The sequence below is a fragment of the Oryctolagus cuniculus genome, chromosome 13 (assembly GCF_051225735.1).
Source record: "Oryctolagus cuniculus isolate XC-2025 breed Fujian yellow rabbit chromosome 13, ASM5122573v1, whole genome shotgun sequence".
Taxonomy (NCBI): Eukaryota; Metazoa; Chordata; class Mammalia; order Lagomorpha; family Leporidae; genus Oryctolagus; species Oryctolagus cuniculus.
Window position 1 is genome coordinate 104,502,272 of NC_142879.1, and position 25,544 is coordinate 104,527,815.

The window sequence follows — 25,544 nt, forward strand, 5'->3', positions numbered from 1 at the left end:
GAAAATCCACAAGAATTAATGCTGTCCTGAATGTTCGTAACTAATAGTTACCCCTATATTTTAAAAAAGCCAACTCTTTAAACCTGAAGATCCTTATTTCATTAGATACTTCTGCCAATCTATTTCTGATGTAGACTTTTTCATTTCCTAATTTTGAGTCTGTTGCCTCACACTTGATTTTCTAATAGGAATGGTCAGCAAGTTTTAAAAAATGGATCATTTTTGGAAGGTTGGGTCATCACGTATTTAGAAAGATAGTACATTTACATTCATTGACAAGCTTTTATAGAAAACTTTTTATAATGAAAGCACTTTTTGTTGTTGAACTCTGCTGGTGCTGTGCTTTAATTAAAAAGTCAGTGATAACTGGAAGCCAATATGAATAAAGTTCCAAATATTTTTGCCCTCTTGAAATCAACATCTTGATCTGGGTCTCTGAGGGTGTTGTGAATTTCACTTTTTGAAAACTGTTAACATTTTATATCACTATGTTAGCTTACTTCTTAGATAGCAAAGTCGGCCTATTTCTTAGATATTGTTTTGCTCCTCCTGGAGTCCAAGAAGGAAACTGGTGAAGGATCCAGGAGAAACGTGCGGAGCAACGCATAAATGGCAGTGATGGTGATGAACACCCCGGGCCCAGGGGCCTCGAGCCCTGGACTGCTTTTGTTTTCAGCTCTACCGTTAGCTAGATGAGCATTCTTGGGCACGCTGTTTAACCTTTTGGGATGTAGTATCTTCATCTAAAATGCTCGAGAAACTATTGAGGTCCTTTTCAGCTATGAGCTGCTAAGATACTACATCTAGAACTAAAGTTTTCACCCAAAAGAAGGCTGTGTGAATGAATACGAAAGCTTTGACAGAGGTGAGGCAGTAACTTTGGGCAAATGTAATCTAACCTGGCGTTCATACTATTCACAGAAAACCAAGCAGCTCTCAGATCGAGACACCATTATGACTCAAAGCCTAACCACATGCTAAATGAAAATAAGACAAATTGACCAATCTTCTCTGTCAACGACATGAGATACCAAGGTGTAAAGTTTTTAGGTTCTATGTCTAACTCCGGATATGGAATGCTGGCCAAGTTTGTAATTCACACGAAGATGACCAATATGGTTACTGTGGATGGGTGATCTGCTCCCAGAGTCAGAACTGTTTCACAGAACCCAAAAACAAGAGGTCAGGAAGGACTCTGGTGATTTCCTTCTACAATCTCACAGTAGAGATGAAAAACTTCCACGTGGGGAAAACACAGATATTAAGTAGCAGAAGGAAAAACCCAAATCAATGAGACTAAGAAATAGATAAAATAGACAAAACTTGTTTTCAATTTAATATTACCCATAATCGAACCTTGTATGGACCAGCACTATGAGCTGAGAAACAAGAGTCTAGGTATGGGAGCAGAGTCAGGTGCAGGATGCAATTTAAGCCTGAGAATGTCTGACTGGGATGTGAACGAAGAAGCAGGACAGGACTTCAAACACGCCAAGGGCAGCATGATGCTGGACAGCAGGAACCTCTAGGTTTCAATTTAAGAAGGCAGCTTCTGCCTAAATATATGCACAAACTTTCTAACCGAGATCACCAAATGTAGAATAACCTGATCTAGAAGTTGTTCAATTTGCCCTCTTTAGCACCGTTTATGTAGAATTTTTTGGTTGCTTCTCACTACCCAGTTCTCTGGAAGTAGGAATTCAGGTGAAATAACATAAGAGTGTTTCTTATACAGCAAGCCATGGCATGACACCAGCGCCAGGAATAACCCACACTTCAGCTGCTGGCCTGGAAGTTATACACGATGGCAGCTGGAACAGATCACCTGCAATATTCAGAGTGGGAGTGGGGCAGGTGACAGGAGCTTGAGTACAAAATATATCATCTGAAACTTAGCTAGGGAAAATGGGGTTTCGAGTACCCAATGTTTAATTTGTTAAAAACAAAAATATAAAATCCCAAATACTTATTTTAAAAGAAACCCCTGAATTAGAAATTTCTCGGAGTAGTACACAGGTAGAACTTTGATTCTGATATAGGGAAATGTAGGAGGGACGGGTAGGTATAAAAAGAAATAAATACAAAGTGAAATGACTCTTCTTCAGGTAGCTACTGAAGCTGACAGTTCATGAGCCCTTACCAGCCACCAGAAATCCAATCTGAAAACCAACATTCATGTAATTCATCTGGTGGCAAACTATGACCGGAACTGAACTCCACCTGGCTGTGAATGACTTGATCATGAAATTCCGTGTAGTCAAATACTCCTTCTAGTGTGAATATTCTTGCACTACACAGCACAACTGAGAACTATCGTGTATTTCACTACAAGGCCTATCCACATTCTACCAATGTTATGTGGTAAGTCACTCTGTGCAGTATCAAAGATTCCACAATTTTGAAATGTATCTGAATAAAGATTAAGGTCCTTTAGATTTATAAAACCTAGCAATTAAAATGTCCAGTGTTTAAGTCTACAGTTCCTTTTTCACTATAAGATTAAAACCTTGTTACAAACTACAGTAAGTTACACTAAGTTATAGATATTGAGACTTAGAATATAACATTTTAGCCACATTATCTTCTATCTACTTGTGAGAACAAACCAAATCTTTAGTGCAGGTATGTGAGCTTAGAAAAATGATTTATAATGATGGCAAAATTTCATTGGGAACAAGGAATTCAAATCTCAAAATAGCACTATAATTTTAAAAAAATAATTACTGTTTTCAGTCTTTCTTGCATTATATAAGGACAAACATTAAATTTTCAAAAGTGCTTTTGTAGATTTAAAAAAAAAAAACAAAAACCAAATTGGGTCGGGGGAGCATTTGGTAAAGCAGCTAATACACCACTTTGGACTCCTGAATCCCGTATCAGAGGCCTGGGGTCGAGTGCTGGCTCTGCTCCTGATTCCAGCTTCCTGTGGATATACACCCTGGGAGGCAGAAGGTGATGGCTCAAGTGGTTGGGTCTCTGCCACCCGTAAGGGAGACCTGAACTGCGTTTTAGGCTCCTGGCTTTGGTATGGCCCATCCTGGCTACTGCAGGCACTTGGGGAGTGAACCAGCCTCTCTTTCAAACAATTTATAAAACTGTATTTGCAAATTATCTAAATCATGTATTAACTGAAAAGTATTAAAAATAAACAATTTATCCTTAAGTATAGGAACGTAGTCCTAAAAATTCTAAAATACACCTACAGTGAGTCTCCCCAAGTTCTTGCTATGCACTATGCAGTATTCATCAGGCATCAACAACTGACTACACAGGCTACCCTCCTGTTATACAACTACGCAGAATGGCCAAGTAAGGAAAAAGGATTCTGGGTAGTGGAAAAAGCTGTACAAGTGGGTACGTTAAAGCTCATGCATTTCAGCAAAATGAATGGGCTCCTTACCTCTTCATTTAGAATTTCCTATGTAAAATAAGAGTAAAAAGCCTTTCTAGATTATTTGGACAAGAGACATGAGCCCAGAGGGCATCACTGTGTCAGCATACATATAAGTATTAATATTTACAGCAACAATAAAAAATGGCTAATTTACAGCCCGCATCTCTGGCTTAAGCGGCAGGGAGGGCTACCAACTGACTCTCCTGGGACAGTTAAGTTCGAAAGTCAGTCTAGTCAAAAGTCAGCCTCGAGAATTCCTCTGGAGAGTGCCCTGATGGGGACTCTTGCGGAACACAGCTAGTTTCCTCTGGTGTTGGACTGAATCAGAGTCTCTCTGAATCGACTAAGGTGCTGGACTGAATCAGAGTCTCTCTGAATCGACTAAGGTGTTAGACTGAATCAGAGTCTCTCTGAATCAACTAAGTGCTAGATGAAGTGGTTAGCTTTGTACCGGGGGGGGGGGGGGGGGGGGACACGATGACATTCTGTATGTAAAACTTGTCCTTAGAGCTACAATTACGCTAAGTGAGATGTTTTAGCCCAAGAAGGCAATGACAAGGTGGGCAGGAAACGTGTAGGAGAAACAAAGGATTTGCATCTCTCATTCCAGCTTCACCTTGCAGAAGACTTTTTCTTAGAACTGTATTTAAAATCCTGTATTATGATTCAACTACCAAATATTCTTTGCCCCTCCAGGGGCCTATACTTAAATTCACTTAACTGAAATCCATATATGACAGAAACGCACTCTAATATATTTGACAGAGCAAAAAGAGAAAAGCTTTCAGTCACCAGAACATTTACAAATATGAAAGAATAAATAGTGTTATCCCATAGTAGTCTGGAGGCATCTAGTCTCTAAATACATGGGAACTCCAGCGATTTTCAGAAGGAATTGAGAACAATCAATACCACAGAAAAAAATAGGTAAGCTCATTAAAAAAAAAAAAGTTATATATGTAGGGAGAAGGAAATGATTAAAAAGAGAGATTAGATTTTTTTCCAGCTAAACTTGTGGTATGTTCAGCAATGTTCACCTTTTAAAGTTCTTTGGCAAACACAAATTAAGAAAGTTTTGTAACTGATATTGATATGCCTTTTATGTGAAACAGAAAACTTATTTATATAATAACAGTGAGCTTTATAAAATTATTAAGACAGCTATAAACTTCAATTTCTCTAAGGGATGGGAAAGATGGGGATTGATGGAACATGTCTATCTTCTCTAAGAGGTCTCAATTTCATAAAGCTTCAGAAGCTTTAAATATTGGGGAAACTACTGCAAGTTTATACTTTTAAACTGTTCACACCACATATACATCTTCCTTCATTGTGAAGTTCTTCATTTTGATTTTTAAGATAATAAACCAGAGAGTAATTGGCTTTTGGTGATAAAAATATTAGGAATTAATGAAATTTATAAATAACCAGTTAGATTTCCAAGAAACTTTATCTTCCAGTTGATCTACAATGTGATTACTTTTCTCATGAACACAAAGATTTCCATTTCACAGAAGTCCTTTTTGTAACCACCAACAAATTACTATATGAACACTTTCTGGAGGTCTTCAAGAGAAAGAGGCACATTTTCCTATGCATGAGGCAACTGAACCATTACCCCACCAGGTACTGATTAGGGAAACAAGCAATCTTTACAGTCCTTTCAACATCAATATTTAAATTACCTCGAAAAAAATGTAGTAGCATAATTTTAACAGTGAAAGTCTCTAACTTATAGGCTTCAAATGACACGGACTTGTGCTTTAAAATAGAAAGCTACAATTATAGGAATATTTTAAGTAGATAGCATTTATTGTAATAGCCTTATTTCACAATGTATAATAATAAAGTCGACATAGTCTAAAGATGTTTTCAAAAATGTTAAAGTAAACTTTAGCTTAGATATTCTTCTTTGCAAAGTTAGTTTCTCTCTTAATACATTGTTCTGAATTGTTTTATCAGCACAGATGCTTAAGCACGCCTACTGACTTGCTGGAATCCATGCTTAGGTAAAAGACGAAAGAAGTATCCAAGCATGAAACTCTTTAACGATTTCAGGTCTGTTTTCCTTTCATATTATTTGAAAATGTAATCAATGATTCTTGTGTTTCAATGACTGCATCCAGCAATCAAATGTCACCCATTAAACAGCAACACATCGCCTTTGCATGTGGGTGTTATTTGAATAAAGACACATACATACAAACTCCTACAGCAACAAAATTCAAATACTTAAACCAAGACCTTTTTTATTTTATTAACTGCTTTGAGAAAAAAAAGATTTTCAGCTACATATGTAATAAATCACACACTCAAAAAACTGGAGGAACCTTACATTTTTATAGAAATGTACATCATAGCAAATAAACATACCGAAGTGTGCTGAGCCACTGCTACTTTTACTTTGCGTGGAGGTACTGCATGTCTGGGTCCCAGGTTGTGCTGTTCCTGTTCGATACATACTCCTATACAACTTTCTACAGGAGAGTTCATCATTGTCACCGTCATGTAGGGATGGTGTCCGAGGCCTAAAATGCCGCCATCTACATGATTTGATATTGACTAGTATCTGACTGAGGTCTTTAGAGAAAGATTTGTCCGAGGTATTTGTTTCTGAGGTATTGGCAAACTGATTGACTGGAGAATGTTGTGGTGAGGAAAGCATTTCCAAATCCAGGTGGCGAAACATACTGTCGTAGTCTGAATGAGCTCTGTCCAGTAAGACCCTATTAAAAACAAGGTGGAAATAGATATATATCAGCAGCTCCTCAAGGACTATTTAGGAAAGCTTTTCCTTTCTCCCCCCAACCCCAACTTCCTAACTCCTATTGGATATTCAAAAGCTATAAAGTTGATTATTTCAGTATTTGATTATTACAGGCTCAAAAACACACTTTACAAAATCTTGCTAACATATCTGTCCGTATTTAAGCAAAAACGTCATTCTTTGGGGGAAGAGAAAAGCAGTTAAAAGACATGTGATATTTGGTACTACTAAAATTTCTTATAGACAAAATATGACAATCCCCTATTTTAGGGGGGATATATTATTATTGATATAAACTTCTAACCCATTTTTATTTATTTCAAAGGCAAAGCGAGCACATGCGCTTTCGGCCTCTGGTGCATTCCTCAAATGCCTGCTACGGTAGGGGCTGGACCAGAAACTGTATCCAGGTCTCCCATATGGGTGGCACTGGCGCCAACATCTGTTGCCTCCCAGGATGCACAATAACAGGAAGCAGGATCAGAGGCAGAGGTGAGACTCAAACCCCAGGCAGTCTGATAAGGGATGCAGGCATCCCAAGTGGTGACTTAACCCACTGCATCACAATGCCAGCCACAATCTAAATTTCATAAATGACTCCATCTCAAAATGAGAATACTGATTAATGCTAGCAACAGAAGAAAATACAGCCACCACAGAGAATTTTCACTACCACCAATGTCACAGAAACAAAGTACTACAAAGTGGCAAAATATTTCAACAAATAAATTAAGAACAGCAAAGAGAAATATCTAAAATATCCCTCTGCTAGGAACACAGAGCACCCTACCTTCCACCGCGCCCAACCCGTCTTCGTGCAAATCCAATACACCTCTGGGGTACGGTGAGAGTAGTTAAGCAGTATCTGTATCGCACATCCCCTAATCCTCCATCTTTAGGACTAGTCCAAGGCCAGTTCCCAGTTTGGTCTAAGTGAGGCTAAAAAAAAATATCCACATTATTTTATTTTGTCAGTTAGAGGGAAACAGTTAGATATTTGCAAGGAGGAAACAACACTTACAGCATAGTACTGACAGCCTGCTTTCCTACGGAAAGCAAAGGGACCATCGGGATCATTCTCTTCCTCAGCTTCCGAAGAGCCGGACAAAACCTTTGAGCACAACAAAAGAAGTAGGTCAAACGTGTGACTTCCTACATTCTTCCTCTATTTTTATAGAGACACTCTTTTCTCAAAAATTTTTACTTATTTGTTGATTTGAAAGGCACACACACAGAGTATCTTCCACCCCAGTTACTGTCCAAATGCCAGCAACAGCAGGGCTGGACCAGGCTGAAGCCAGGAGCCTGGTTAACCTAGGTCTTCCATGTGGATTGCAGGGACACAACTACTTGAGCTATTACCTGCTGCCTCTTAAGGTCCGCATTAGCGGGAAACTGGATCACAGCAGAGCAGGTACATGGATGGGGGATGTGGGCACCCCCTAACCCACTACACAATGCCCACCCTGAGAAGGTCTTGTATTTACCTGGGAGAGAGGTTCTTCATCTGAGCTGGGAAAGTCATACTGATTTAAATCTTTAGCATTAAAGACTGGCAGTGCAGCAGGACTCGTCTGTTGAGGAGTAGCAGCAGCAGACGACGGTAAGACTTTGGGCTTCTTTTCGTATTTCCGTTTCGGTCGGATAAGATCGGCTTTATCTTGCTACAACAAGGACACGAAAGTGATTAAAGACACTAGAAACCATGTTCAACAAACCTGCTGCTCTTTGGGAAATTTTAAAAAGCAGCTTATTTGTATAATGAAGACAGTTCTATTCAAAGGAGACATAGACTTTTACTTCTGGCCATCTAAACATAGTCCTATAAATTATTTTGATTCCATTAAAGTAAGATGAGAACAGAAGTTCTCCAGCTCCTACAATCAACATTTATAACATTTATACTGTGAAAATTATAGGAGAAAATAGTAATAAAACATCTAGTCCTTACTTCTCAACACTTAATCTCAATAACAGATTAGTGCAGGGAAAATCATAATGAAAACAACGTGACACACAAAGTGGTGAACTGTACATGACTGTTAATACGGTGTGCAGAGTAAAGCCGTTGAACACCGAGGGGCCATAAAAACAAAAAGGAAGGATTTGCTAACCGAACAAAGAAGGCTTTGTGGAGTGGTGAATTCTGAGCAATTTTTGAGGATAAAGATATAAAATTATTATACTGGGAGAAAAGCAGGACAAAGAATAGGTGAGTTATGAAGTCAGCTCACAGGAGAAATGCATGTGGCAGACAATGCTAAGTTAGAAGTATGGATCTCATGTGTGGACAACAGGTAGTGAGTGTAGATGCAAAATGGTATTTACTGGGGAGAAAAAGATAATAGCAAACAGCACAGGTAAGAAACTGTGCAAAATATTTGTGTTAAGTTTTATGGAATTTAAAAGTTTGATCTTATCTAATCTGGGATGCAATTACTTAAACTACTATAAAAACTACCAAGAAAACCAAAACAGCTTCAATTAATGATTCTATTTTAATCTGGAAGAATTTAAACTAATACATGTTCAAGGGCTCGGGCCCAGCTTTCTCACATATTCAGAAAGGATAGAATCGCATAGTTAGGAGTGCAGTCATGAAATCTAAACCCTGAAGGACAACACAGAAATAGCGTGCAAAGTTACACAAGATTCAGACTGGGGGACCAGACTTAAAATACTACACTAGTGTTTAAAAAGTGTATTTAGGAGTAGTAAATTGAAAAGGCAGGCAGAAAAAAATCTGATCAATACAGCATTTCAATGTGTCCATGGGGGATAAATTTAAATGCGTATGAAAAAACAGATTTTTCTCCCTCAGACGCACATTTTCCCAAGAAGGTACCACTTAATTGCCTTTCTTAATTTCCCTCCACTAATTTTATTTCTCCTCATCAATTTTATTCTTTACATACTGCCAAGTATTTGGTTAAGTATTAATGTGTCACATATTTCCATTTCTAATCCATTATCTCTGTCACACATTTAAAGAGATACCTGAATTCCTTCTTCTATCTTGCCTTCCACTTACACACTGATGTATCTCACACACAAAAGAACATCACAAACTCATCCTATCAGCAAGGATTTCCTGTCCTTCTCTCTAAACTTCTATATTTTGTTTGAATTATTTTAATATTTCATAATCCTATAGTTAGTAAAATACTTCTCTTATCAACTATAGTAACAAAGTCATCCTTTTATATAAGATAAGGAAATAACAAAAACAAAAATTTATTTTAAACTTTCAGTTTCTTTTCATAATATGCCATAATCATTAAGGTTCTACTTCATGGTATGGCTTATGTATTTTTCTCCTTTATTTTCCTACTACTAATAAAATCCCATCCCACTGTCAGATACTATCATCACAAAAACATTATTCACCTTATTAACTTTAAACTCTTTCACATCCATTACTTCCTGGTGTTTAAACTGACTGCTGTTGGTAATAGGGATGATAGGGATGGCATAAGTGGGTTTCAGTGGCTGTCTCTGTGCCATAACCTCAGACATGATCTCACCGTTGTAGTCACCCAAATTATACCTGAAATTATAAAAAAGAAAACTCAAAACTGTATAATACATTCAAGGGGCACAAAGTGATGGTTTGATAAAACATGGATTACAAAATGATTACTGCAATCAAGCTAATTAACATATTCATCACCTCAGTTACTTGAGGGGGTATTACATAAAATCTACTCTTAGCAAATTTCAAGTATGCAGGATATTATAATTAACCATACTGCACATCTGGTCTCCAGACCTTGTTCAGTTTATAACTTCAAATCTGTATACTCCAATTAATGAATGATGCATAACTATTGTCAATTATACCTAAATAAAGTTAGGGAAAAGGCTAAAAACTGACTTCTGTAAGTTCTTATCCCATACCTGACTGGGATATACTTATAAACATCAATTAGACTTAAAGTAGCATTATAGTTAAACTATTTGCTGGATATCTCTTAAAATGAAAGATTGCTAATTCCTTTTGTTTCTTCTTTCTATATTTTTGGCTTGCTAGCTTGACCTCTGCACGTAATAGATGACTATGGAAAAAAAACAAAGGTTGGAATGTTAACAGCAATTCTGGTGACAGATTTGGTGGAAAAGCTGAAATTATTGCCTAATGGTGCTGAGGAACTTTCTGCTTATTAGAATTGCCTCTACAATGAAACTCATTTTTCAGAAAGGAAGCACAAAAAGTTACTTTCTTTGAAGAGAGGCACTGAAAATAAAGCAGTGAGGCTTGACGTTTCCACCATCTATCGTGCAGCATGGTTATTTGAATAACATTTATGGGTTCTTTTCCTTCTCTTTAAGTCTAGTACTGGGTTGTGGGTGCCAGAATTCAATTTCAGCTCCTGACTCCAGTTCTCACCAAAGTAGACCCTGGGAGAAAGTGGCAATGGCTCAAATAATTGGGTTTCTCCTACCCATGTGAGACCTGGGTCGAGTTCCCAGTTCCAGGCTTTGGCTTAGGGCCCTGGCACTTCAGATATTTGGGAAATGAACCAAGGGATAGGAGCCCTGTCAAGTTAAAATATTTTTAAAAAATAATCCAACAAAGGGCTGGCACTGTGGCTCAGTGGGTTAAGCTGCTGTGTATAGTGCCAGCATCCCATATAGGCACTGGTTTGAGACCTGGCTGTTCCACTTCAGATCCAGCACCCTGCTAATATGCCTGGGAAAGCAGTGGAGGATGGCCCAAGGACCTGGGCCCCTGTACCCATGTGGGAGACCCAGAAGAATCTTCTGGTTTCAGCCTGGCCATTGTAGTCATTTGGGGAGTGAACCAGTGGGTGGAAGATCTTTTTCTCTACCCCTCCTCTCTGTCTAACTCTGCCTTTCAATTAAATAAATAAATCTTACCAAAAAAAAAAAAAAAAAAAAAAAAAAAACCCACACACAAAAAGCCTGAGTACTTTGTGTACATATATTTAAAAAGAATCACTTCTATGAAGTTAACAAAAAGTTTAGAATGACAAGCACAGCACTGCACACAACTCCAACAAAGTATAATATCACAATCACAAATCTAAGTAGTCCTATTTATTATTTAAAGTGCTATTTTTAATTACAGGAGATTGCTTTAGGAAATAAAGTAATTCAATACATAAAATGTTAATGGTACCATACTTCCTAATGCTACTGAAATATAGTTTACCTCTTTTCCATAATTTCCAGTGTTAAGTGCAATAGCTCCCTTTTACTCTTTTCTCTTCTTTTTATCATCTCTAGAATAGTAACAGCCCGGCTTAGATCTCGACGCAGCTTAAGCATTTTTTCATAAGAAGCTTCATCATTTTTGCGATTCTGCAAACAGAAAGTTGCTTGCTTAATGTCAATAAACGTTTCCAACTACTGATGTCATGGTTACAGTTATTAATATATAAGATTATATAGATTTATGTATAATTAGTTGAGGTTTAAAGACACGGGTAGGGAACATGGATCACTAAGAAATTAATTGTGAACATGATTTTTAACTGGGTTAAAAAATCTTCAGGGTCAATTTACATTACTATTTTTCATACTCATGTAGTAAATGATATTTGAACACAAATTAAATCACAGCATTACAAGGTTAAGACATTCTTGACTATAAAAGTAACGTTTCTCATACAAAAGAATTTTTAAAAATTGTCAAATTCACTTACTTTTCGAGTCTGCATTTTTTCAGTACGTCTTCTAAAAGCCACATAAGGATCATTTGTGCTGGAACCATCGCGCTTCTCTTGTTTTACTGATGGGATAAGTGATGGCCCCCGACAGTTTTTTCTCTTTTTAATCCAGTATTCATAAACTTCTCTAATTAACTCATCATCTTCTTTTAGCAGTAGTTTGGCTTCCTGCAGACTGACTGGCTAAATGTAAAATCATTATGTCATTTTCATATAATATACATAGAAGGTTCAAAACCATTTATTTCCAAATTAAATGACAATAATCAAACATACAACAGTATTAACATACAGCAAACTTAGGTACTGAGTACCTTACACATGCTAGTCCTTGACTATGTGATTTATACATAGTATTGACCTTGAGTTTCACAAAAATTGTACAATGTTTATAATCTCCATTTTACAGGTGGGACAAGTGAGGCACAGAGAAATTTAAATATCTTGTCCAAGGTTACAGAGGCTAACAACAGACTGAGATGTGAATTCATGCTTTGTAATGTCACAGCCTGCTCCCCGTGCCCTATACGCTGCCTCCCTACAATACAGATACATTTATAGACCATAAGCACACTTATGGAGAATGAAGTCGTACCTGCTGCCCACTGCCTTTTTCCAGGCGGTCAATCATCTCTTCGAATTGCAATGGACAGATGTCCATTTTCTTTTTCAGTTTGTTCACAAATACTTCATCTTCGGAATCCAAATCATAATCAGGCTGCTCAGCATCCAAACTAAAAGCTGACAGAAGAAACCACATGCAATCACTTAACTGTGTGAACTTACCAACAAAACACATTTGCAGATGTCTAGATAAAAGCAAGATTTAGATTTTCTAAAGAAATAAAGATCTTTTTCAAATTTGTTTTCAGCCATAAACAATCAAAGCTTACAGATACTTCTTCCGTATTTAAAGTTAAAGAAAGCAGATTATCTTTACTATGAATACAAATGAGAAAAGACAGCTTGAAAAAACAAACTAGATGTCCATTATAAGGAACACAGAGATTATTAAATGTAGTGAGTTGAATCACATGAAATTGCCATTTTTTTGTAGCTTAAAACCCATCACACATTAGCAATGTCAAATGGATGAACATAATATGAGGGGCCTCCAAAAACTTGGTGGAAAATGCATATTATAAAAAAACTAGGTATGGGCTGGCGTCGCAGCTCAATAGGCTAATCCTCCGCCTTGCGGCGCCGGCACACCGGGTTCTAGTCCTGGTTGGGGCGCCGGATTCTGTCCCGGTTGCTCCTCTTCCAGGTCAGCTCTCTGCTGTGGCCCGGGAAGGCAGTGGAGGATGGCCCAAGTGCTTGGGCCCTGCACCCCATGGGAGATCAGGAGAAGCACCTGGCTCCTGCCTTCAGATCAGCATGGTGCGCTGGCCGCAGCGCGCCAGCCGTGGCGGCCACTGGAGGGTGAACCAATGGCTGAAGGAAGACCTTTCTCTCTGTCTCTCTCTTTCACTATCCACTCTGTCAAAAAAACAAAAACAAAACAAAACAAAAAAAGAAACAAAAAAACTATGTATGGATTTCAGAACATTTTTGCACCAAAAATAAACATTTTAATTCTATTTTTTGAAGTATCATTTATTTATCTAAAAGGCAGAGTTACAGGAAGGGAGAGGGAGGGGGAGAATGGGAGAGGGGAAGGGAGAAAGGGAGAGGAGATGAGGGAGAGGTAGAAGGGGAAGAGGGAGGGATGGATGGGGGGGGGGGAGAGAATGAGTCTTCCACCCACTGGTTCACTCCCAAATGGCCACAATGGCCAGGGCTAGGCCAGGCCGGAACCAGGAGCCAGGAGATTCATCCAGGTCTCCCACATGGGTACAGGGACCTAAGTTTTTGGGCCATCTTTTGCAGCTTTCCTGTGTGCATTAGCATGCATTAGCAGGGAGCTTATTTGGAAAAAGAGCAGCTGGGAGTCGAACCAACGTCCATGTGGGATGCCTGCACTGCAGGCAGTGGCTTTGCCCACTACACCACAGCAGTGGCCCCAAGTAAGATTTTTTACTAAAATATTAAAGTATTATTTTACAGATTATTTAATCATTTTCCCAAAAGCTTAGGGAGTGGTGGTTTAAAGCTCAAGTATTGAAGGTCACTACCAGTAACAGTGACAGCTACATTCCTGCTGTGAGGTTTACTTCTGACATCTGTTGCCAAGAACCACTACACTCTTATTACCAATGTCATTCAATAACATCAAAATAAAGTGAGGCTGACATTAATATGATAAGCAAAATGTTAAACAGCTGAATTTCAAAACACTTCATCTGTCCCTTGTACCTATGAGTATAGCTCTTTCCTGACTGCCCACTCACTAGGCAGCAGCTGCTGAACTTTTTCAACCCCAGCCTGACAGCACTCCTGGAGCTTTCCTGACTGCCCCCACATCAGTGAGTGTTCCTAACCACATTTCCTTCCACTGAGACCAGGAACCCTCTCCTCAGAAAAATAGACTGTGCAAACACACACTTTTGCATAAATGATCACAGGCGATTCAGACATGATCACTCCAAGTTTAGGGCCTGCAGTTTAAAAACTCCCACTCTAGACCACTCCCTTTCTCTTGTGCCAGTTTGTGCACCTATTTCATGATCCACCTGCCAAACACCCCCACCCTTAGAATGTCAATGACTTCCCTCAGGGGAGGCACAGCTTCCTGTCTCTGCACCTCCAAAAGGAAAGAGTGACATTTTCATCTGTGTGCCATTCTGCTAGTGACACGAGTGAAAAAGTAGTGTTGGGGACCGGTGCTGTGGCATAGTGGGTAAAACTGCCGTCTGCAACGCCAACATCCCATATGGGCGCCGGTCCGAGTCCTGGCTACTCCACTTCTGATTCAGCTCTCTGCTATGGCCTGGGAAAGCAGTTGAAGATGACCCAAGTCCTTGGACCCCTGCACCCACGTGGGAGACCTGGAAGAAGTTCCTGGTTCCTGGCTTCAGATCAGCACAGTTCTGGCCATGGTGGCCAATTAGGGAGTGAACCAGTGGATGGAAGACCTTTCTCTCTGTGCCTCTCCTTTTCTGTGTAACTCTTTCAAATAAAAAAAATAAATATTTAAAAAAAAGAAAAAGTAGTGTTACAAATGCCTGCTTGTGGATGTGGCGGGTGCAGAACCATAGTCACCCATTAGTCACATGATAGGCACAACAGGAGCTATTTTATTGCCACATCCCTTTGTCAACCTTAACACAGTACTTGATCTGGAAGAAGGCAACAAATATTTGTAGAATTAAATGTATTATTTCCATATTATTAAATGTTTTATATTTTCACCTGTGTCACTTCTATGATTTTTTTTTTTGACAAGTCAGAGAGAGAGAGACAGAGAGAAAGGTCCTCCTTCTGTTGGTTCACCCCCCAAATGGCCGCTACAGCTGGTGTGCTGCGCCGATCCAAAGCCAGGAGCCAGGTACTTCTCCTGGTCTCCCATTCGGGTGCAGGGCCCAAGCACTTGGGCCATCCTCCACTGCACTCCCGGGCCACAGCAGAGAGCTGGACTGGAAGAGCAGCAACCGGGACAGAATCCGGTGCCCCAACCGGGACTAGAACCCGGGGTACCGGTGCCACAGGTGGAGGATTAACCTAGTGAACCATGGTGCTGGCCATTCTACATTCTTAATCAAAAGAAGTGAACGTTCAGACCCCGTAAAAATCCTTATATTGGGGGACTATTTAGAAAAATGGATAAGAATGCACTTGGGATGTCTGCAATCCATGTTTAGAGTGCCTGGGATTGATTCCTGGCTCCGTTTCCTATGCTAGCATCCTGCAAATGTTCACCCTGGGTGACAGCAGATAATGGCTGAAGTACTTGCCACCCATGTGGGAGTGTGGGAGACTCAGTTTGAGTTCTGGGCTCCTGGCTTTGGCCTGTTCCAGCCCCAGTTGTTGCAGGCATGTGGGGAGGGAATTATTGGACAGAAGATCCGTGTTTCTTTAAAATAAAATAGACAATAAATTTATTTTTAAAACTCTCTGCATGTTAGTATCTCTGCACCCATATTACTTAGAATGTTAGGCTCTCCAATGACTTTCCATGAACTCACTTTGTTTTTTATTGCTAAATAAACAGCTCTTTTAGAGATCCTAAAGAGAATTTTTTTGCTTTGTCCCTAACTGACATAATATAAATCTGTGTTGCACAATATGGTAACCACCAGCCATGTGTGGCTGTGGCTAATTACTTTTTTTTTATTTGACAGGTAGAGTTAGAGAGTTAGAGAGAGAGAGAAAGGTCTTCCTTCCGTTGGTTCACTCCCCTAATGGTCACCATGGCCAGCGCTGCGCCAATCCAAAGCCAGGAGCCAGGTGCCTCTTCCTGGTCTTCCACACGGGTGCAGATGCCCAAGCACTTGGGCCATCCTCCACTGCCTTCCTGGGCCATAGCAGAGAGCTGGACTGGAAGAGGAGCAACCGGGAGTAGAACCCGGCGCCCATATGGGATGCCGGCACCGCAGGCAGAGGATAAACCAAGTGAGCCACGGCACTGGCCTGCTAATTACATTTATATGAACTAAAACTTAAAAATACAGTTCCTCAATCACATTAGCCACACTGCCAATGCTAAATGGCAGCACACGGCTAGTGCTGCAGCAGAAAGCACAGATGAGAGAACATCCCATCATCACCCTGGAAAGTTCTATTAAGAGCACTGATTCAGATAATCCAGAAAGCCAAACTGGTGGGACCAACTAGCAATGTTCTGTCTTAAGGTTTTATATTTTATATATTTATATGTGACACTTTGGCTTTCTTTTGATTAAACCACGTGACAAATCACAATCATAAACCTTAATTCTTCCTAAAAACTAAACATGCTTGCCTCGTACCATGACTTTTTCGTCAGAATACATGTGCTTCTGGCATACGTATCATCAATGACAGGTCACATGCAATACACAAGATTCCTATTCTGTGAGTTGGGAGCTCAGTCTCTCCCACTCAGTGTAACAAGGATCTCAGAGAGTAGAGGACTTTTCTTTTAGACAGTGCAGTGACATCTACAATATCTGAAACAGGAGGACCAAATCTTGTTCAGATACAGAAAGGGCAGCATGTACAAATCTACTTTAGGATTTCATCTGACCAGAACTTCCAAAGCCAATGACTACAATGTATAATCGAGCTTCTGTCAAACTTGTAACTTTCCAACTGACAGCTCAGCCTGAGCTGATAGAGATTATTATTGGGGCAGGTGTTTGGCTCGATGGCTAACACTCAGCTTGAGACACCTGCACCTCTCCTGAGAGGTGCCTGGACTTGCATTCTGGCTCTGCTCCCAATCCCAGCTGCCTGCTACAGTGCACCTGGGAGGCAGCAGATGATCACCCAACTAGTTAGGTTCCTGCCACACATTTGGGAGGTCTGGACTGAGTTCCTGATCTTGGCTTCCACTTGTCCCAAATCTGGCTGTTGCAAACATTTTGGGGAGGAACAAATGGATGGGAGATGACTGATAAAGACGCAGTAAAATTTATTATGGTCCCAGATATAGAAATATCTTCACATTTTTTCTGCACCAGATTATAATGTGCTCAAAATAGAAATCGGAGTCACTTTTAAGTTTTGTCAACAAAAGTGAGACATGGGCTATTTTATAATCATCAAAAATAAGAACCTTGGCTGGCACCATGGCGCCGGGTACTAGTCCCAGTTGCTCCTCTTCCAGTCCAACTCTCTGCTGTGGCCCGGGAAGGCAGTGGAAGATGGCCCAAGTACTTGGGTTCCTGCACCCGCATGCGAGACTGGGAGGAAGCACGCAGCTCCTGGCTTTGGATCGGCACAGTGCCAGCTGAGGCAGCCATTAGGGGAGTGAACCAACAGAAGGAAGACCTTTCTGTCTCTCTCTCACTGTCTATAACTCTCTGTCTCTCACTAACTCTGCCTGTCCAAAAAAAAAAAAAAAAAAAGGAACCTTACTCTAGAAGCTTTTATAAACACTGATAGGGATAAACCCAGATATATGTATGGTTAAACATTTTATGTGAAACTCAGATGTAGGAAAATATGTTACATAATAAGTATATGAAAACAGAACATATAAATTGATCAGATTATTTAAAGGAAACCTGATGTGGCACAATCCATAGTACAGCAAATCCTCCTTATTCCTGGGGGCTATGTTGCAGAATCCCCAGTAGATGCCTGAAACTGCAGATAGTACTGAGCCCTATAAATCAATACACTTAACCATGCACTCTGGTCATAATAGTTTGTGGTACAAAAACATTCTTTTCCTTTCTCTGTCATTTCATGGATGAACATCAGTTCTTACTGTAGATCTTGGCAACCTCAGCAAATGACTTTTTCCTCCGTAAGTTGAGAGCTTTCACTGTACTTAAAGGAAACACTTTAGCACTTCTCCAGGCATACCCCGGCAACATTACTGCTCTTGTGCCTTGGCACCATTATTAAGTAAATAAGGGTTACTTGAACACAAGCACTGGGATACCCTGACAGTCAATCTGACAGCTTAAAACACCTCCTATGTGACTAATAAGGTGGGTGGCATATACAACATGGATACACTGGACAAAAGGATGATTTATGAATGTTCCTAGGACAGAGGGAGATGTCTTCACGTAACAGTGGTGTGCAATTTTAAACTCATGAATGACTTATTTCTGAAAGTTTCCATTTCATATTTTCAGACCACAGCTGACAGTGAATAACTGAAATTATAGGTAAAAGGAGACTACTAGAGTCTAGTGATAGAGAGGAAATGTACCAAGCCATTTATGCCACTGGGACTATGTGCATGGGTGGGTAAGTCTATAAATCCAAACGACATTTAAAAAATACATGAAGCAAATAGTAAAGGGATACTTGGTTCAAGAAGCTAAAATGTGGATTAGGAACAGAATCCTTGATTTTTAAAAAAGATTTATTTACTTATTTGAAAGGCAATTACATAGAGAGGGAGAGGGTGAGGGAGAGACAGAGACAGAGAGAAACAGAATCTTCCATCTACTGGTTCACTCTAACAGCCCCAACAGCTGGGGCTGGGCCAGGCCAAAGCCAAGAGCCTGAAACTCCCAACTGCGTCTCCCACATGAGTGCAGTGGCCCTAGTATGTGGACCATCTTCCGCTGCTTTCTAGGTGCATTACCAGGGAGCTGGATTGGAAATGAAGCAGCCAAGACTTGAACCTGCAACCACGTGGGATGCTACAGTTGCAGCTTAACCTGCTATGCCAATACCAATGCTATATTCCTTGACTGAAAAGAATTCACACTATCCAAAATTGAAGAGGAATTTCTCACACCAACCTAAATGATTTATCTACTTCTGAAAGCCCTTGAAATTTGCTTCTTGCTAATGCATCCTGGGAGGCACCATGAGATGGCCCAGTAATGGGCTCCCGCCACCCATGTTGGAGACTTGGACAGTGTGCTGGGCTCCTGGCTTAGGCGTGGCCCACGCTCTGGCTGTTACAGGGGCTTGGGGATTGAGTCAATGAACGGAAGATCTCTACCTCTCTCGCATGTGCACACTCCCTCTTGCTCTTTCAAGTAGATGAAAATAAATCTCATTAAAAAAAAAGTAGTACCCGAAGAATCTGTGTGGTAGGGAGATGGAGACATTGGCAAAGGGAAGGAGAAAATATAATCTTTCAGAGCCAGGGCATGAAGACAGACTATGTATTAAGGGAAGATGGGCAGCAGGGGGGAGGAAGGAGTTTGCTGCCCCCCCCCCCCGCCCCAAATATTCACTTAAAAATAATCTTTTTATGTAGAAGTCCAAGCTTAAAAAAGTTACAATAAAAAGAGTGCAAAGGCCAGCACCATGGACAACAACAACAAAACCAGTTCAAGGAACTGCATATCCTTCACTCAGTCCCACCTGTTTACACTTTATGATCTGCATGTGTGCCTGTGCTTGTACATGCTCTCATCATTTTTCATTTTCCATGACATTAAAAGATAAATTACATTAAAATGCTTCTTGACTGCTAAATACTTCATTGTGTATTTCCTAATAATTATTTAAGACTTAGTCATTTATTATTTGAAAGAGTTATAGAGGCAGACACACAGAGAGAGGTCTTCTGTCCGCTAGCTCACTCCCTAAATGGCTGCAATGTCTGGAGCTGGGCAGATGGGCAGCTAAGAGCCTGGAGCCTCTTCTGGGTCTCCCACATGGGTGCAGGAATTGGGCCATCCTCCACTGCTTTCCCAGGAACGTTAGCAGGGAGCTGGATCAGAAGTGGAACAGCAGAGATTTGAACCAGCACCCACATGGAATGCCGGCACTGCTACACCACAGCACCTGCCCCATCGTAGATTATTTATACAGTCAGTAATCAAATTTATGAATTTTTACTCAAACAATTGAATCTCCTGCCAACATTCTAATTTTGTCAGCTGATCCAGTAATTTATAACACCATCATCCCCCAGTACAGGATCAGTCTAGGACCAGGTGTTACGTTAATTGTTGTCTTCTTTAACCCAGATTATTTCCTTGCCTTTGAAATTTTGAGAGGCAGGCAGAAAGCAGGAAAGAAAGAGGGAGGAAGAAAGAGAGACAAGACAGAGAACACTCCTTCCCCACCACCTGGTTTATTCCCCAAATGCCTGCTGTCTCCCAAGTGGGTGGCAGGGACTCAAATCCATGAGCCATCAACTGCTAACTCCCAGGGTACGCATTGTAAGGGAGCTGGAACCAGCAGAGCCAGGACTCAAATGCAGGCACTCTGACACTGGATGTGGGCATAAGCCACTGCCTTAACTGCTAGGCCAAATTCCCCCAAGACATGGATTTTTTTCTTTTATGGGGGAAGACTATGCCCCCTCTCCAGGCTTCTAATATTATCACTTTTACCATCCTTACCTTGTGTCTGAGTTTTCCCAACTGTAATTAGATTATAGATTCTTGGCTAGAATACTGCATACTAAATTCTTTAATCCTTCTCAAAGTAGCATGTTTGGTTGCATAAATGTTCATTTGCTCCTCATAAGTTTAATCACCAAAGTGTTGTCTAGTTACTGTATGACTGATTTTTTCCCTCTTCCCCTATACTAATAAGCAGTTTGCAGAGAGGCTTAAAACCATATAAAAAATTCACCGTTCATCGAAATTTCCTTATATTGGTATACACTGATGATTCCTGTGTGATCTAATTCTGGTCATGACAACTGCAGAAAATTACTTTCCTACTTCAGCATTCTTTTCATATTGTATCTTTTAGCTCTTGACATTCTGCGGTAAGCCCAAGATGTGTCTTCTCATTTATCTATTTATTATCAGCATGGATTTATGGATTCCTCCTTTTTCTTTAGAAATCTTTAAGATACACAAACTTCATGCATTTCATAAATACAATTTAGGGACATATACTTATTTTGTTGCTCAACCGGTCTCAGAATTAGCCAGTGGAATCTTTTGTCTTTGTGACACGCCACCATCATTTTTTTGAGCATTTAACAGCTGGCTTAACAAGATGCTCCAGGGTCATCTTGTATTTACCTTGCCCCAGCTCCAAGTACAATTTCTTTTTTTTTTTTTTTTTAATATTTTATTTATTTATTTGAGAGGCAGAGTTACAGACATTGAGAGGAAGAGACACAGAAAAAGGTCTTCCCTCCACTGGTTCACTCCCCAAATGGCCACAACGGCCAGAGCTGTGCCAATCCGAAGCCAGGAGCCAGGAGCCTCCTTTGCGTCTCCCACGTGGGTGCAGGGGCCCAAGCATTTGGGTCATCTTCTACAACCTTCCCAGGCCACAGCAGAGAGCTGGATTGGGAGAGCAGCAGCCGGAACTAGAACCGACTTCCACATGGGATGCCGGCACCACAGGTGGAGGATTAACCGACTGCGCCCAAGGCGCTAGCCCCGTGCGTCCAATTTCAGTTCGTGTGGAATGGATTAGAAAATCAGGACTTAGCAGTCAAGGTTCAATTATACCTTTGCAAAAATTCACACGATTAGTTTCTTGTTTATTGTAATATTTTAAAAGCCAATACAAATTTTTAAAGAACACCAATTTTATACAAATTCCTTGAGAAAAGGGAACACTTCTGAACCAATTTTATGATGTCAGTATTACTTTGATACCCAAACCATACAAGACAGAGCACAAAAAAATACTGACCAACATTCCTTATGCAAAAATCCTCAAAAAAATTTCACCAAAAATTCCACACAGTAAGATATGAAAAAAAAAAAAAATACAGCACAGCACAGCCAAGTGGGATATATTCCAGGTATGTAAGGCTCAAAGTTTGAAGAACAATCTAGTAACTTACCATATTAATAAGCTGAAGAAGAAAAAAAAAATCACTGGATATCAACTGTTAGAGAAAATATAACAAAATTCAATGTTCTTCTTTGATTAAAAAAAATTAAAACTCTTAGCACACAGGACTAGAGGGGGATCTTCCTAAACTGCATAAAAAGCAACCACAAAATCCTTTAGCTAATATCATACCTAATGTGAGAAAGATCAATTTCTTCCCCTTTATGATTAGGAACAAGATAAGGATGTTAAAGTTCTAGCTATGATAATGAGGCAAGAAAAAGAAATTAAGGCATATAAATAGGAAAAGAAAAAATAAAATTGGTTCTATTTGCATACTACAACATGATTATCTACACAGAAAACCTCAAAGAATCTACAAACACCTCCTAGAACTAGTAAGTAACTAAGGCAACAAGATGTAAGGCCAACCACTTTTTTTATTCAACTTCATTTCTATATATGGGAATGAACAACTACAAATCAAAATAAAAAATTCAATACCATTTTCAATAACATTTCTAAAGGAAATGAAGCATCAGGTATAGATTTAACAAAATCAGTACAAAGGATCTAAATGATGAAAATTATAAAGTATCAGTGAAAGAAATCAAAGAACACCTAAGTGGGGCCAGCATTGTGGCTGGTTTGAGTCTGGGCTGCTCCGCTCTCAATCCAGCTCCCTGCAAATAAGCATAGGAAAGCAGCAGAGGATGGTCCAAGTGCTTGGGCCCCTTCCCATATGTAGAAGACCTGGAAGAAGCTCCTGGATCGTGGCTTCCACCTGGCCCAACCCCAGCCATTTGGGGAGTAAACAAGCAGATAGAAGACCTCTCTGTCCCTCCCTTTCTCTGTAATTCTGCTTTTCAATAAATAAAACAAATTAAAAAATGAAGACAACCACAACCGAGACATCTGGCAAATCAAATGTGTTCATGGCCTGAAAGTTTCACAAATCTGTCAATTCTTCAAAACTGATATACAGATTTAGACAATTCCTATCAAAATCTTGGCAAATTTCTCTGCAGAAATTGACAAGCTTAATCCAAAATTTATATGGAAAAGACCTTAAGCTACACCAAACAATTTTGAAGAAGAAAAATTAAGTAGGAGGAATCATTCTCCCTGATGCTGAAGATTACTTAGAGATGTAATAATCAAGACAGTGTAATTATCTTGGGATAAACAAAGACATCAATGGATAGAACTGAAAATGCAGAAGTAGACTAGACAAATATGCCCAATTAATTTTTGACTAAGAAGCAAAGCAATTCAATGGAAGAGGGAAAGCTTTTTTCAATAAATGGTGCTGGAGCAATTGGGAATACAGAGGGGGGAAAAATGAACATTGATGTAAATCCCAAGTTTTATATAACAATTAACTCAAAATTGTCTTATTCGTAAAATATAAAAGTTCTAGAATAGAACACAGAAGAAAAGCTTTGGGTTTCAGAGAAGGCATGAACCAGATCAGATCAAACAACAAATTACAGAATGAGAGGATATATTTCCAAATCTAAATCATTAGCTGACAAACATCTTGTGTCTACAGTATAAATTTTTATAAAACCCTCAAAATTCAACATGAAACCAAACATTGGAAAGCAGGCAAAAGAGATACACAATTATTATACTCAAGAGGATATAGACAGCAAATAAATATGAATAGATGTTTCAATACAGTCATTCAGGGAAATGCAAATTAAAAACACAACGAGGGGATGGCGCTGTGGTGCAGTGGGTAAAGCCACTGCCTGCAGTGCCAGCATCCCATATGGGCACCACTTCCCATCCCAGCTGCTCCATTTCTCATCCAGCTCTCTGCTATGGTCTGGGAAAACAGTACAAGAGGCCCAAGTCCTTGGGCCCCTGCACCAGCATAGGAGACCCGGAAGAAGCTCCTGGCTTCAGATCAGTGAAGCTCCAGCCAACTGGGGAGTGAACCAGCCGATAGAAGCGCGCTCTCTCTCTCTCAGTGTAACTCTGACTTTCAAATATACAATGAATTATTACTCCACATCTATTAGAGTAGCTAAAATGAAGACTAGTGCCAACCATAAATGCTGGAGAGGATATGGAGAAACTCAATCACACACACGACTGGTCAAACACAGTGGCAGCTTCTGTCTCAATTTGAAACTGAATGACCCAGTAACTACACTTACGAGCATTTCATTCCAGAGAAATAAAAATTTATGTTTACACAAAAACCTGTAGAGGAATGTTCGTAATAGCTCTTTATGTATTAGTCAAAACTGGAAAATACCTTAATGTCCTTCAATAGATGAATGGCTAAACAAAACCTGTGGGACAAATGTGTCATGGATATTACTTATTCGGCAAGAGGAAAGAATGTATTAATGATAGATGCAAAAACTGGAAGAACCTCAAGGATATTATTATACTGAGTAAAAGAAGCCTACTTCAAAAGGATATATATACATGATTCCACTGATGTTAACACTCGTGAAATGACCTGATTACAGAATATACCAGTGGCTGACAGCAGGTAAGGGTGGTTACAGTTGCAATTGAGAACAAGGGAGGGTCTACTGGTGATTGGCACAGCCGAGTATCTTTCCATGGTGGTGACTGTACAAAACTACATGGGTGATAAAACTGCACAGAACTAGTTTCACACACATGTGCACACATAACTGGTAAAATCTAAGTGAACACTATGGATTTCACCAGCATCCATTTCTCGATTTTGAAACTGTACTATAGTTGTGCACAGGAAGGCTGGAGACAGCACACAGATTTCTCTGCTTATTTTTTGAGGGGGGAGGGGTTTGTTTTTGCAGCCTCCTAGGACTCTACGGCAGCTAACACAAATTTAGCTGCACAGTCCTTATTAATATTCCAACATATATATCTTTCCAAAGACTAGATATCTCAAATTTGTACTGATTAAAAATTTTCCTCCTGTATAAGCTGTAATTCTGCTACTTTAATCACTATTATTTGATGAGAATGCCAGCACAGTGATTTTCTTCATATAGTACCTTTCGATTTTTTTGAACTAAATCTAATTTACTAGTTTCCAGGAAAACAATGTTTTGTGGATTTTACTCATGAGTAGGCCATTTGTAAGACATGCATTCAGATTTCTTTCGATAATAATAACGTAAAGTAATGCAATTTTATCATGATTTGGCTTTGATCTAAAAGTGTGCACTTGTAAGATAGTAGAGCCTGTGGCAGTGGAAGAGAACACAGCTCTCCTCAGCATTTACACAGAGCGTCACATCCCTCAGACCCACACTGACAATTTTCCAGAGAACAACTTTACAGGTTCTGATGTTTATCACATTTGTTTACAATGTCTGTGTATGTCCCTTAAATGGAATTACACATGGTGAACAATTGCCACCTATCTGGTTCACTTCAAAGTAACCCTTAGTAAACCAGAGAAATGATTATTCTCAAGGAAACTAAT

At 39.7% G+C, this 25,544-nt stretch overlaps 1 protein-coding gene across 4 annotated transcripts in view; it reads right to left on the reverse strand.

Annotated features, from left to right (window-relative positions):
* Positions 1 to 25,544, reverse strand: part of EPC1 (enhancer of polycomb 1) — a 108,237-nt gene that overhangs the window by 7,521 nt on the left and 75,172 nt on the right. For all 4 annotated transcript variants that reach the window (XR_016219255.1, XR_016219254.1, XM_051821685.3 and 1 more), the window contains exons 3-10: positions 12,447 to 12,592; positions 11,828 to 12,034; positions 11,335 to 11,483; positions 9,549 to 9,708; positions 7,649 to 7,825; positions 7,183 to 7,272; positions 6,952 to 7,100; positions 5,768 to 6,120 (exon numbers count right to left, since the gene is read on the reverse strand). Coding sequence is in view for 2 of the 4 variants with exons in the window: in XM_051821685.3 (XP_051677645.3) it covers positions 5,768 to 6,120; positions 6,952 to 7,100; positions 7,183 to 7,272; positions 7,649 to 7,825; positions 9,549 to 9,708; positions 11,335 to 11,483; positions 11,828 to 12,034; positions 12,447 to 12,592 (1,431 nt within the window). In the remaining 2 variants the exon portion in view is untranslated. The remainder of the gene's footprint in view (positions 1 to 5,767; positions 6,121 to 6,951; positions 7,101 to 7,182; positions 7,273 to 7,648; positions 7,826 to 9,548; positions 9,709 to 11,334; positions 11,484 to 11,827; positions 12,035 to 12,446; positions 12,593 to 25,544) is intronic.